This window comes from Rhipicephalus microplus, chromosome 4 (assembly GCF_043290135.1).
Source record: "Rhipicephalus microplus isolate Deutch F79 chromosome 4, USDA_Rmic, whole genome shotgun sequence".
In the NCBI taxonomy this organism is placed as follows: Eukaryota; Metazoa; Arthropoda; class Arachnida; order Ixodida; family Ixodidae; genus Rhipicephalus; species Rhipicephalus microplus.
The window spans coordinates 57512554-57527793 of NC_134703.1; the positions used below are offsets into that span (position 1 = coordinate 57512554).

Sequence of the window (15240 nt, forward strand, 5' to 3'; positions counted from 1 at the left end):
ATGGGAAAGAAGTGTATACATAATATTAATAAAATCTAACAGATTGCAATGCCAAGGAAAGTATATGGGAGGTTATTAGACTGAATTGTAAAGTAAATGTGAAGAAAGAAAAGTGGGTGAAAAGACAACTTGCCGTGAGCAGGAGCCATTATTATATATATATATATATATATATATATATATATATATATATATATATATATATATTAATATATATTAATATATATATTAATATATATACGGTGTGTCCCACATAACTTGAGCCAAGAATTTGAAAGTGAAAGGCACTTAGGAAGCAAATTGAACCAAATGCATACTACTCGCTCTAGCCTGTAGGTACCCAGGCTATTTTTCTTTCTCCCCATACTAATTAACTAATAATTTTCAATTACCTATTTCTTTATTCATGGGCTGGAAACCCAAAATATGAACACTGAGATGTAGAGCACTTTCAGAAATTATAGACTAAATTGTTTCCTGTGCGATACATCTCGCGTAGTTATTTTTTCCACGTTGTAAAGAAAGCCCGCGAAATGTGAAAAAAATCTGTGTGGCTGACCATGAGCGCACTGCTATAGTTCTGCTTTAGGCTTTCTTTACAACACGGAAAAAGTAACAGCGCTAGACGTACCGTACAGGAAACAATTTTGTCGGTGGTTTCTGAAAGTGCTCTACATCTCAGTGTGCATAAGTTGGGTTTCAAGCCCATAATTTAAAAAAAATAGGCAATTAAAATTATTAATTAATTACTATTGGGAAGATAAAAGCAGCCTTAGTACCTACAGGCTAGTGCAAGTAGTACACATTTGGTTTAATTCGCTGCTGAAGTGCCTGTCATTTTCGATTCTTGGCTGCTCAAGTTATGTGGGACACCCTGTGTGTGTGTGTGTGTGTGTGTGTGCGTGCGTGCGTGCGTGTGTGTGTGCGTGCGTGCGTGCGTGTGTGTGTGTGTGTGTGTGTGTGTGTGTGTGTGTGTGTGTGTGTGTGTGTGTGTGTGTGTGTGTGTGTGTGTGTGTGTGTGTGTGTGTGTGTGTGTGTGTACAAATGTCTAAAGTGCGCCTGTGTTTCTTTTCACTGCCCCGCTCAGGGAGCAGTCAGGTGTGTGTGTGTTTTTTTCGATATCCTGCACTGACCTGGTAAAGTAGAGAATTATCTGACTGAAGTAGAGTAGCGTCAGCCTGATCAAGCCCGTAGATCATGTGAAATCCGACAGAACTTGTCAAGCTCGTAGCTCATAATATAAAATCCGATTAGTAAAGTGTTGACCTTGTAAATGAGCCACACTGCGCGCTCACAATGCTCCGAAAATACAGCCAAACGTTGGAAAATATGTGAAAGAAATTCCGTTTATTAGAAATCTTCCGTATTTTTGGTAGAATTAAAAAAAATCGCCTTTTATTTTATTCATTTTCTTGATGTTGCGTATCCTTTTGAAGAGACAGTGGAGGAACAGACAAATGCTCACACATTATGAAATAACAAATTTGCAATAACGAAAACACTACTCTTGCCGCGATAAGAAGCTTGGTAAGCGATAAAACATACTAAAAAAATATGTGAGTGCTATGCAACCTTGAAATTCCCGCGTCAAACGTTGCGACTTCATTGACTTTTGCTAGGCCATACGTAGTTGCTAATCGGTAAAAATAAAGTAAATCGTACTGCGAGGGGTCCATACCTCGGGAAATTGAGCCAATGTCACCAAAATACGAAACATAATATTTAAAGTTCATAACGTCAGGCCAGGAGATATCGGCGCGCGTGACGTCACGAATCTCAAACGGTATTTCGGCGCGAAATTTGAAAATAAAACTTCGACCTTGATTTTTTTATTATAAGCATATGATTCCTAATGATGGACAACTGAACGAGATTACGGTTCTCAGAGCACAAGCTATCAATACCATGCCTAATCCCTAACTATGCTTCTCCACAGTAGTACTGCTTATGCAGAGAAGCCCACCTGGTACAACGGCGAGTGTTGCCAGGCGGTGACGCAGCCCGAAAATTTTTTCGTGGGTGGCGGGGGAGGGGAGTATGTTGGATGAATTAAGGAGAGGAGGAGAAGGATTGAAAGAGGAAGGACAGGGAGGTTAGCCAGTGCTCAGACAGGCTGGCTACCCTGTACTGGGGAAGGGGGTAAGGGGGATAAAAGATGAGAGAAAAGAGACGTAAAAAAAAACGAGAGAGAGAGAAGGTCATCAGACGATCCACGACACTCTTTACAGTCTGTCTCTAAGACCACTTGCCCGCAGAAAGCGCAACAACGCTCTCAGTGCCTTGCGTGCAGAGGACAGTCTCGGCCAGTGTCCTAATACCCTTTCTTCCGACAATTGGCGGTTGTCTAGTCTATCTAAAACTTTCCACAGTTTTTTTCTTGGCACACTTAAGCGAAGGCACTCGCAGAGAAGATGGGAGAAAGTCTCTGCGCAGCCACAGTTGTCACTTGTCGGGCTGCTGGCCATTCCGATTCGAAACGAATAAGCATTCGTAAAGGCCACCCCAATCCACAGATGGCACAAAAGTGTCTCCTCAGCTCCAGTTATTCCTGATGGAAGATACAGCTACAAGTGTGGGTTCAAATTATGAAGGCGGACGTTGGTGAATGCCGGTGAATTCCACTGAGCGAATGTCAGTTCTCGTGCAAGTGATCGAAGCCTTGCAGCGGCGTCCCTTCTTGACAATGGTATAGCTGCACAAGGGGCATCATCATGAGCAGATCGGGCTGCTTCATCTGCACGGTCGTTTCCATCAATGCTGCGGTGGCCTGGTATCCATTGATACGCTATGTCATGTTGTTTCTCTATAGCCCGGTGATGAAGCAGTCATATTTCAGCAATTAGCTGTTCGTTTGGTCCATGACGATATGGCGAGGCAATGCCCTGGAGGGGTACTTTGGAGTCGGAGAAGATTGACCATGTCTGTTGCGGTTCTTCAACTAGGAACTCCATAGCGGTACGAATGGCGACGAGTTCTGCCACCGTGGATGATGTCAGATGCGAGGTCCTGAACTTTATCGTGATGGATTTCTCCGGAATTACTACTGCGCCTGTTCAACTTGTTGAAGTGACCAACCCATCCGTGTACATGTGAATGCGTCTACTGTGAATTAAAGAACATTATTAAAGTCCAATAGGTTGCACTAGTGTCCGAGCCCGAAGCGGGCAGGTGTCCAACCATATTTTATCATGTATATTTGTGCACATGTTTGTATGCTGTCATGTTTGTATGTTTGTGCACATGTTTGGATGATGTCAGATGTGAGGTCCTGAACTTTATCGTGATGGATTTCTCCGAAATTACCACTGCGCCCGTTGAACTTGTTGAAGTGACCGACCCATCCGTGTAAATGTGAATACGCCCACTGTGAATTAAAGAACTTAAAGTCCAATAGGTCGCACTAGTGTCCGAGCCTGAAGAGGGCAGGTGTCCAACCATATTTTATTATGTATATTTGTGCACATGTTTGTAGCTGTCATGTTTGTATGTTTGCGCACGTTTGTATGTTTGTGCACATGTTTGGGTGATCTTTATCGTGATGGATTTCTTCGGAATTACCACTGCGCTTGTTGAACTTGTTGAAGTGACCGACCCATCCGTGTAAATGTGAATGCGTCCACTGTGAATTAAAGAACTTTATTAAAGTCCAACAGGTCGCACTAGTGTCCGAGCCCGAAGCGGGCAGGTGTCCAACCATATTTTATTATGTATGTTTGTGCACATGTTTGTATGCATGTGGGTACATATACCATACAAAATGTCTAAGAATTTCAGGGAGATGGTTGAAACGCTAAACTTCGCCACCCGTGTTACCACACGGTGCGTATTCTTGATGATGATGATGATGACGCTCCTGGGATAATTGTTTTCCATGACTCGTTCCACCTTCTTTTCTCTCCTTATTTCAATACATTCGTTTCGTTTCACAATCTATGCCCGGGTATGCAAGTATTCGTAGGCTGCTGTTGCCAAGACTGTTCCCATAGTCATAGGCCCAGCCCAGTCAAGGTTGTCATAAAGCAGACTTGAATAGCAGCCAGAACTTCAGCGAGAAGTGCCCAAAAGTAGCCAAACAAATTTTAGCACTAAATTTGTTGCCAAAAAAAGTATCAGAAGTGACATCAATTACAAATGAATTCCTTTATGATTGAACATGCAATACTATAATTGCGACTACCCAAAAACATAAAAGCACATTTCTTCTGCTCTTGCTTGGTCTTCAAGTGACATTTAGGTTTCAAATAAATGAATGAATCATAAATACAGGGAGCTTTCACAATACTTCAGAAGAGAGCTGTTGCCAGAGTAAGCTTGAAATTTAAGTATCCTGTGTTTCCCGTTGCCAAGAATAGAAAGGAGCATAAAGTATTACAAACAAAACATTTATTAGCAGAGTCAACAATGTTGCAGTTAAAAATGTTATCTATATAACTTTATTTTATATATTAAAAACTGACCAGTGTTCTGTTCAAATACTGATGACCACTGAAAACATGACAGTGATGGCCTTCATACTAATATCCAGTATCAAAAGAAAATGTGTGCAGTAGCGGCTCTCCTGCCAGGAACTTTTCAAAGTTGATCATAAAGCTCTTGACCACCTGCAATATACAGAATCACAATAAAATATTGAAGTGCTGGTTGAAAGAAAAATAATGACTCTTTGTACACGGATGAAGCTATTTAAACAGGTGATAGTTAAAGATGTACAGACAAATATGTACACATATTCGTCAAAATCTGGAAAATCCTCATATATGTATAACCTGACATCGAAATACAGTAAGCTGTCAGTAAACAAAACTTCAAGGGATCGAAAAATTAGTTGCATTTAATAGTAGTTCCGTTTACTGAGAGAGATGTGAAAAAGTGCCTAGTTGTGTGTGCAAACTTTTTTAATACCATTTTATGTGTGCCTAAGCAGTGTGAAGAAAATGTAGCTGATGGGTTATTAGAAAGCAAAAAACTATGCAAGGTTTTCACATGGCATTCACGAGTTTACTGGCCAACACCAGTCGCTGTGCACTGAAAAATGCATCAATTTTTTTTCCTGTTTGAGTCTTTGCATGCGCATCTCCAGAACTTCTTTTTCTCCATAGCACTTAAGCTTCGGACAAACAATTCTAACCCAGGTTTTTTCTGGAAAAAATTTCCAAGTACCGCATAATGACTCAGCTCCCTGAAGTGTGGCGACTACTGCGGTGCTTTCCTCGTCAGTGTCCTCTTCCAGCTTATCCTCCTCTTCACCACACATATCTTCAACAATGCCTTGCACTGTGTTGTAAGTGCAAGTTGCAACATTGCTGTCAACATGTACGTACTTGTCAAATGGGATATCCCTTAAAGCACGCTGCTCGATCACCTCCTGCTTTTCAAGCACATCTTCGCTGTCAGACCCAGGCAAATCTTCCAAGTTAGATGCCTGGTAGCTTAAAAATCCTGCATGCCTGAAGCAATTCGCTACAGCATGAGGAGTGAACTGCCTCCAGGCGTTCGCAATAAGGTGAATGGCGCCAAGAATGTCCACTTTGTATTCCTTCTCTTGGCTCATGCATAACAGCATTCTTTGTAGGAGACCCTTGCAGAAGTGGGCCTTAAGGGCTCCCTGAACAACTCCCTGATCATTGGGCTGCAACAGTGCTGTGGTGTTGGCTGGGAGGAATTCCAACTGAATCCACTTCAGTCCTGTCACAGTCTCATATTCAGGGCAGTTATCAAAAAGCAAAACAGCTTTCCTATTCTGTCGCGAAAATCGCACATCTTCTGTGTGCAGCCGAGTGCTAAAGGCCGCCTGTGTCAACCAAGCTTTTGAGTTCGACTCGTAAGTGACGGGCAGAGTAGTGATACCCTTGAAACAGCGAGGACTTTTAATTTTTAATTTTTATTTTCTTATTTTTATAACCAGCACCTTTAATTTGTTGCTGCTGGACATGTTGGCTCCTACTAAGACAGTCGTTTTTTGACAGATTTCGACTGCAGGAGCTTATAAAAAAGTGCTGTTTCATCTATGTTGTAGAATTTGCCAACTTTGAATTAGTGCATGATTTCTGGCAGCCGTTCTGCCCGCCAGTCGCGACATGCGGTTACACCAGCTGCGGCAGTTTCTACTGCAATGGTGCAGAAAACGATGCCATTTTTTCTCTTTAAACCTCGCCAGGCAGCCTTCACGGCGCAAAAAGTCCGTTATATCGAGCTGAAGAAAAAACTCTTCAGCTTTGGCCTGGATTAGAAGACCGTTGATAGGAATGTTCTGGCTCCAAACTCTTCTAAGCCGCAACACGAGACACCTCCCCAGTCCTTTATGGTTGCCGCGTCGCAGACGTTTCCTTTGGGGCCCGAATCGTGAACTTTTGAAGGTACCCTGTGCTCCTTTTGAAGGTACTCCTTGTTATAAATAATCCTGGTTAAGCTGCTCTTTGGGGTGCCATGCTTCGTCGTGAGCGCTGACTTCCAGTAGGAGCTGCTTTCGAAGTTGACAATGATGTACATCTTCTTTCCTAACGTCAGCGGATGGTGTGCGTGATTCTGTGCAGCAAAGGCAAGGCCTGAACTTCGCAAACACACTGATTGATGCATCGAGGATAGATCGTGAGAACACGAGCAATAATAATTTGTTTTTTCTTCACCTATGCATAGTAGGACCTGTGCCTGTGAGCCAGTGCCGACTTGTATTCGAATTCTGGGAAGAATGAGAATTCGCTTGCCAGAATGCTCGTGATACTTTATGGCATTTCAAAAAAAGAGAGCAACTGTATCAAAAACACATCTGTTGTGGTGTGCAGAAAGAAAAAAAAGAGTTCTTGGGAAGATGCTTGTAATCTGTATTTGTCTTGTTATTATGATCTTGATTGATGAGTAGCAGTCACGGGTGGTGCTCCTGTATGTGGCAACTTGACAGTGTATAGATATATGTAGGAAAGCTTTACTTAAAAAACCTTAGTAGTGAGTAGTGTTTGTCCTGCACTTCTGCGTTATTTCTTCTTGGTCCCGAGTCGAATCTGTGCTAACCAATATTTCACACATTTACTAATGGTTTTGCGCATTTTTAAAATTTTCTTCGAAATTGCCCTTGCCAAACAGGGCCCCTGAAAAATTTAATTTTTGCTCAGCTCTTCATTGCTTGGGCCCTTTCATTTATATAATTTTTTTATTTAGCAAATTCATTTATTATATAAGTCAGAAAAACAAAGCATACATGAGATGCCGATGGCTAAGTCTTTGGCTGTTACATCGTACTCAAGAAACTGTAGCATGAATCATCAAACAGTAAAGGGCGGTGTATGCAACATCAAAGCTACTCACTCGTGGGTAGGCAACTTGGATTGTACTAGGAATATATGGGCCTTCCAAACAAGATAAGATATCCTCTTAATCTCGGCGCTTTTTCGACATAAAGCAAGTGCTGCAAGATTTTTAAAATGGCATTTTAAAAATCTATGACAACTAAACGAGTGTCTTTTTAATGTGACCTATATCTTAATAAATGGTTCACTTTGTACACTGCCAATGATGGAATGAGTTTAGCCTAAATGACCAATGAAATACTCACCTCTTGTGGCCTAGAGGGGCCAGACATGTGGGGCGTGACAATGACCTACAAAGATAAAAAATATAAATGAAATAACCGAAAAGCTTGTAGAAAGCTTAATCCTGACATTAGCTATATTATTTGGGCATAAATGAATAGAGAAATAAATCGAAGCCAACAGAAAACTTGAAGGACACTTGGGCTTTGCCCAAGAGTACAATGCGATACTGTCTTTGCATCTCCTTCTCAATTGCTAGCCTGGCTTCAATTCTCAGTGTATGCCTCCACTGCTTTTCAAAGAAACGAACGTCTAGTGCATAGCATGGAGCGTTTCAAATTATGTCTTAGAATGCCTTATGGAGGTAAAATTGTGCAGTATCCACTACACCATAATTCTTCTTTTTGTGTATCAGCGAAAGGGCCATTATGCGTCTGTAAGACTACATGCGAACTTAAGCAGCTGCTCACTTTAGTGATGTTTTGCTGAAGACGGTGATTTAATGTGCCTGTGAACTTTGTAATAGGTGGGCCTTTAAAACAGCCACGCATTGTGTAATTCGCATGTTCTTACGACTGGCTTGATTCTACGCTTCTTCTGTGAAATATTACATGCATTAAAGAGACCTCTCCCACGACATGACATTCGTGCAGTGTTTTTGTGGAAAGTTTCAAGCAATGGCTTGGCTTTGTGGTAGAATTCCTGCTTGCCTCGCAGAGAGCCTGCGCTTGATTCTGACTCATACTGAAGATTGTTATTACTTATTTTATTTGTGTCCTTCTTAATTTTGTCTGTTACAGACCACGCTGACTCTTCACTGAGAACCAACGACGCTGACATTAACATCTCTGTGAGGCGACGTCTTTAATGCTGTGTTAAAAATGTTTCAGCATCCATTGTGCCTCAAACAGCCATACAGTTAGCAAGAAAGTTACAAATGAAGATTGCAAATCACCTGACAAAATTTGCACCAATATGTCATTTATATGAGAGCACATTTAAAATGACTCATAATTGTAATTAATACCCACAAAAACTTGACTGTACTGGGTTGCACAGACAAAACAATAAAAAAACGGGAGGGGGGAGTCAAAAAGGGGAAGGATGGGCAGATCTGCTGCTACTGTAATAGCGGGACAAATAGTAGGTGTCATTCCCACGGGCTGCCGAAGGTGTGGACACCCGTGGTGGTCCGTAGCCCCTCAATCACCATTCACAGGATTCTTTAGTGACTAGTGTGAATGGCACCTTAACACACCTTCTCTACATCCGATTGCATAGGCTCATTTAACTCGCTAAGTGGCCCTAGCTTTGTGTCTGACAGAGATGTGCAGCCCACTCTGTGATTTACATACTAGGGCGGCACGTGCAGCTAGCTTATGAAAACCTGAAGGCCACCAGCTATTTTATCTTGCCCACACTTTCTAACTGCCACGAATCGCATGGAAAATAAGATGTGCAAAGAGTATGCAGCACTATGCATCACATTAGCTAAACAAGGCGACGTACAGTGACCTGTAATCTCCATGTCCTCTCATGTGAGCACTAACAGTAAATGTGTGCGAGGTAAGCGCCACCCTGTCACACACGGTGTACTGTCTACAGTGCAGCACGTTCATGTTCAAAGGCGCTCACTAACGTGAAAAACATGGCCGCTTTCATGCAGGTTTTTCCATTTATTCAAGGTGCCATCGCGAAATAATGTCCTCCTACGGTATCCTTTAATCCTGCTTGAAACACTAACACGCCAGCCACAGGCACTTGCGCCACCACAGCTATCAAGGCCGTAAGGGGCTGCTGTCTGCTAAGAGTGTCAACGTAGTGAGCCCTCTGCACCACACGTGGCGCTGCACGTGGCTTTCAAGGCACCCGTTATAAGTCCCAAATAGAGTGTATGGTACATCACAGCTAGAGAACTCCGACAGTGCAAGGGTTAAATAGCGATTTAAGACTGCATACCAAATAAGAGTGAAACCTCTTGATTTACTGATTAAAAAGAAAGTGGAGCATTCAACCAGGAATGAAAATACAACCAGTCAGAACTCAACAATATCTTGCCTATCGACAATAAAATGAAGTGACATTACACTTACGTCGGGGGTTGACCAGAGAGGACTTGATCGAGGCAGCGGCTCAACTTCAAAGACATCAAGCATGGCCCCCGAGATCCACTTCTCCCTACAAGATACGGATTCAGTGAGCCAGCATACAACATACCAAATGTATGCCGTCTTGTTGCCATCTATCGAAATGTGTCATCAGGCAATTTAGAGGCTAGATAGGTTACGTTACAGAAATGATCACTTTCTCTGTGAGCCTTATGAAGTGATCACATTAATTTAGCATAGACTTTGCACAAGTGACTGCATATTCCTGCAGTTTTTCGTAAAGGGGGCACATGTGACATCTGGAGAATCATTCTCTGGCACGTACGAAAAAAGCAGAATCAGCCGAGGAACACTTTCTTATTGAAGAGGTACTAACAAGAATATTTCCTGTTGCCGTTTTCTCACATCAAATGAAAAGCCAGGCCCTTAAAGGCCCAGACAATGTACTGCTAAGCGTGAGTGCTCCTTACATATTACAGAATGTTATTGAAAGATAGTTTTGGTTCCTACTGCACTCTGACGTCACAATATGGTATGAGTTTCTTGTCACCTGCTCACCCAAATAATCATGACATTTCCACGGCTTTCCGGCACCATGGCTCCATCCGTGATGCAAGAGTGGTCATTTTGGAAGTTTTTGTACCTGACATCACAACTTAGCCAGACTGCAGTGTGAAGTTACCAGAATTAGCACTGTGGCCTGACATTAAGCTAGTGTTGACGTCGGTAAGTGTACTATGGGAAAACTGCCTTTAATATAAACATAAAACATCTAATATAAACATCTTAATATAAACATAAAACATCTTAACACCCTTTCCTAAGCTTCGCACGTGCTAATAGCAGTCTCTACCAAGGAGATTTGTATGGCAGAGTAAACCTGCCTTCGAAAAGTGGCATCCGTACCCCTTTAGGAAAACTACAGTATAACATCTGTTATGTAATTCCTCAATGACACGTGGTTTTACAGCATACCAGAGGAGTCGCCGCTGATTCCCATGAAGAAAATGCATTGGGACACCAGACTACAAATCTCTCATTTCATATGATGGCAAGAATGTGCGATGAAGTGCCGCCCTTAATTGGCTTTCTGCATTCATTGTCTCTGTTGTTTTCGCTGCCATGTCATCATTTCCCTTCCGCTTTTCGCCTTGCAGAACAGTCATCCATGCCGTCCACATTCTCTTTGACACTGACTACCAGCACATGCTCATCCATGTTTCCATTTTAAGCTGTGCCAACTCCCTTTGCCGGTGTCCTTCTAGGTTATATTAGTCATGATTCGAGCGAACAGTGCGCCGAGTACCAAGAAAAGCTACAACGCAAGATGTCACATAAATTAACAGCACTAGCACTCAGAGACAAGAAAATAAATAGTGAAGCAGTGGCGACGTAGCACAGAGCTACGAAAGCCAGTGTCACTGGAGATGTTCCAATCTCTTTAAGCCTTCATGGTGAAGAGGCTTAACACAATGAATGTGCGAAAGAATTACCATACTGTAATGCAAAACAACTCGTTTTGTAGAATACTTAGGATGCAGATGGTTTTCACCAAACTGACGATGCTGCTTGCAGGTTTCGAATAACATTTCATTAAAACAGTGGAAGAAAGACACACACAATGAAAACAAAGTAAACACCGAAAAATAAAAACTAACAAAAGTTTCTGAATTGTGAAGAAAGATCAATCTCAGCTGACACAGCCTCAACAATTGGCAAGTGGAACGCTCTTGACAATGCGAGGAGACTAGCAACACATGAGGCGTTGACAAGAAAAGCTACTGCTTGTAGAGGTTGGGGTGGGATGTGGCGTCTTGCCAAAGCAAAGCATCAAATGCAGAGGATGTCAGTGGCCATGTGAAGCCCGTAGCTCCAACTCGTGGATTGCGTCCAACAGCATCAACATTTGGACAAGGTCACCTGACTATTTTGAATGCCCAAGACCATCTGTCCGCTTTTTCCTTCTCCACGCACATGACTCTTTTTAAATGCGAAACATTTCTTAGTGAACTTCGGTGACTTTGAGCGTATCTATCTATCTGTCTGTCTGTCTGTCTATCCTCCTGTCGGTCTGTCTGTCTGTCTGTCTGTCTGTCCATCTGTCTGTCTGTCTGTCCATCTGTCTGTCCGTCTGTCCATCCGTCTGTCTGTTCGTCCGTCAGTCTATCTGTCTAGCCGCTTACGACATTTAGCTCTCCTGGCCGTTTCGATAATGGTATCAATATCAAACTTGGTTTGCCATAACATGAATGTGTGACGAACATAAGTGACTGGTTATAACATGAAAATCATGACATGTATGTCATAAATGTTATGATTTACATTTCATGGTCTTGATGCTCTTGCGGTGGTTTTGTTCACATGACAAGTTGCAAAACTGGTATGGTAGGACACAACTGCATAGGGAACACAAGTGACAGAACACAAAAATCATGACATGCGTGTCATGTAACATGACTACATGCCACGCTCATCATTCACTCGCGGCCGTTTCACTAACTTTACATATACGAAATTTGGAATTACAGGACGTGAATAGATGATGAAGGTATGTGACAAGTGCAAACATGGTAATCATGAGATGCGTGTCATGTAACAACATGACTAAGTGCCACGCTTATGATGCGCTCGCAGCCGTTTTGCTAGCTTCACTTATACCAAATTTGGTATTACGTCACCTGAATGGATGACGAAGGTGCGTGATGTGCAAACATGAAAATCAAGTCCATGTTATGTCACAACGTGACTACATGCCACGCTTATGATGTGCTGGCGGCTGTTTCGCTAGCTTCACTTATACCAAATTTGGTATTGCGGGATATGAATGGATGACGAAGGTATGATACTGGGCAAAAATTATAAACATGAGATGCGTGTCATGTAACAACATGACTACATACTTTGCTCATGATGCACTCGCGACCGTTTCGCTAGCTTCACATGCACCAAACTCGGTATTACGCGATGCGAACGGACGACATAGGTAAATGACACATCCAAGCATGATAATCACAACAAGCGTGTGATGTAAAAACATGACATGCCACACTCATGATGCCCTCGCAGCCGTTTCACTAGCTTCACATATGCCAAATTTTGTATTACGTGACCCCAATGGATGACGAAGGTATGTTACTGATGCGAACATGATAATCATGAGATACGTGTCATGTGAGAACATGACTACATGCCACAGTCAAGGTGCCAATAGGTTTCGACGTGACACGGTGTGCATGCTCGCCGGCGTTCATTCTGTCGCGTCACGCCGGCATTGCCACGCCAAGCGTCGGTCGTGCTATATACTCGCAGGCGCGCGCCGCGCTGTGTTGCTTTGAAGCATGCGCGTTTCAGTGCGTCCGGCGTCCCCCCATCACGAAAAGCGGGAGACGCTTTGTTGTCTGGGTAACGCATCGGTGCAAAATGCAGCACGTCGCATTTCGCGCCGGTTGCCATCGGGCTGTGCCGACGAACGCTGGTCGCGGCTGGCGTCAGACTACAGAGTGCTCGCGTTTTGCTAAAGTAGCGTCGCTGTGCCCAGCGTTCGCACGCGTCTACGCTACGTTGGAGTATATTGGGCCCTTCATGATGCGCTCGCGGCCGTTTTGCTAGCTCCACATATACCAAATTTGGTGTTACGTGACGTCAATGGATGATGAAATATATGACTGGTGCAAACATGATAATCCTGACATGCGTGTCATGTAAGAACATGACAACATGCCACGCTCATAGCATGCTTGCGGCCATTTCGCTAGCTCCCCATATACTAAACTTGGTATCACGTGACATGAATAGATGACGAAGGTAAACGACACATCGAGACATGAGAATCATGACACAAAAGTCATGTACGGCATCATTTACCTCCACCTCCTAACGTTGTGCTGATTTTAAAGTGACATATCAACCTTTCTCATTCGTGCTTCGCATATTATCGATTCCCACTGTAAGCGGGTTCTGCCGATTTTTTTTTCTTCCCTATCTCCTTCAATGTGTGTCATGCTCACGCATATTCGCATAAGCTCCACTGTCATCCCTGTCTTTCTCTTCTCACATGAAATTAAGAAGCTATAGGAATGTTCTAGACGTTGCATCATACCACGAGATGCGAGTATAGAAAAGGCAAGAAATGAAGAGACCAGGAAGTGTTTTCGTGTCATCTATTTTGGAGATAGCTTCCCTCTCATGAAATTTCAGGTGGCTTATCAGGCGACACTATCAGGCGAAGCACTTTGTCTTAGCACAAAGTAAGTACTGCCATGGGTAGCATATTTCCACACTTTTGATGCTTATTTTTGCATCTCATTGCGTTTCAAGAACCATTTTTTTTCGGTGCAGTAGAAAAAATTGGCTGAAATTTTCTTGGAATAAAATGTACAGAAATAAACCTCAAACAACACCCAGCATTGAATGTGAAACCAGAACTTTGCACATGAAACCAAAACATCATGGAAAACACCAAAACGACGGCTGACCACTTGCCAGTGACATTACATAAAGTCAATTCTGGCATCAGATTAGCTTGAGTCCATAGCGTAGCTTCGTTGTTTCAATGTGGCCATGATTGGGGCGGTCTCTGAAGTTTTGGTACCCGTTATTGTTCAGCTTTGACTTTCCCTCGCACACTTCTGCGACCTGTGATGGAAGGCCGCTTATAAAGCCGTGTGCAAGCTGATTTGCAATGGTTGGGCCAATTTCTGTTGTGTGGATGCACTTTGTGGTTGTGGAGACCATAGGATGGAAACGAGGACTCGCTGTCTGTAAGCACTTTAACAGCATAATCCCTTTCCCCAATGCGACGTCTTAACATGATGAAGAAAGCTGCAGATAAAGCCGATGATAGTGACGCGATCAATGTTTTCATAGTCGAAGCCATGATGAAATAGACATTTCCAGGTTCTTTGTTCTAACTCCCGTAACAATTCTAGGAAGCCGCATATATTCACAGAGAGCTGAATGAGTTTCCAGCGATGTTAATGATCTGCCTTCGATAAGTTAAATGTCACACTAATTTGTGAAAAGAGAGAATTTTCTCTATGTTGTTTACACAACCAAATGTATTGCTTTTGATACTTGATAATAAACTATTGCCATATTATAAAGAAAGTTTGTTCATTTCTATTTTATTAATTCAGAAAAAAAAACTTGAAAACAGGTTTTTTTTTCTAATTGCTCAAATTTCCAGAACTTTTGCATCTCTAGTCCACAGCATCAGCAACGATGAGAGAAATGTCTTTAAATGTTGCTTTAAATTAACTTGCAGACACTGGTGTGCTTGACTGAAACCTTTAGCTGTAATTTCGTTAGCATTATCAGGGTCAATTTAAGGGAAACTCCACTCTGCTTTACTCGAGAGACCACTGTTTTGTTTGAAAAACAAAATGTAAATGATATCTGTCCCCAGCGGCGGTGAAGCACTCGAGCGAGGCAGCCTAGATTTGGCCAGCCAGCTCACCACGCCTAGTGGTGTTCGGTGATACCCGGCGCTAAGAGGACTGGACCAACAAGGACTGTCTTCCACGGCTTGCTTCGAAGAGGAATTGCCTCAGTAACGACCATGGTTGCTGTGTGCGAGTTCCTCATCGCTGAATAGCCTAACACGAACC

General features: G+C 42.7%; 1 protein-coding gene across 3 annotated transcripts in view; it reads right to left on the reverse strand.

Annotated features, from left to right (window-relative positions):
- Positions 1-4366: 4366 nt before the first annotated feature.
- The window catches only part of LOC119171997 (glyoxylate/hydroxypyruvate reductase A), a 34190-nt gene continuing 23316 nt past the window's right edge, over positions 4367-15240 (reverse strand). For 2 of the 3 annotated variants that reach the window (XM_075892799.1, XM_037422929.2), the window contains exons 9-11: positions 9620-9704; positions 7550-7594; positions 4367-4601 (exon numbers count right to left, since the gene is read on the reverse strand). In XM_075892799.1, the coding sequence (XP_075748914.1) occupies positions 4515-4601; positions 7550-7594; positions 9620-9704 (217 nt within the window). In that variant the 3' untranslated portion in view covers positions 4367-4514. Of the gene's footprint in view, positions 4602-7302; positions 7403-7549; positions 7595-9619; positions 9705-15240 lie in introns of all 3 variants that reach the window. The other variant, XM_075892798.1, reaches the window with a different exon arrangement.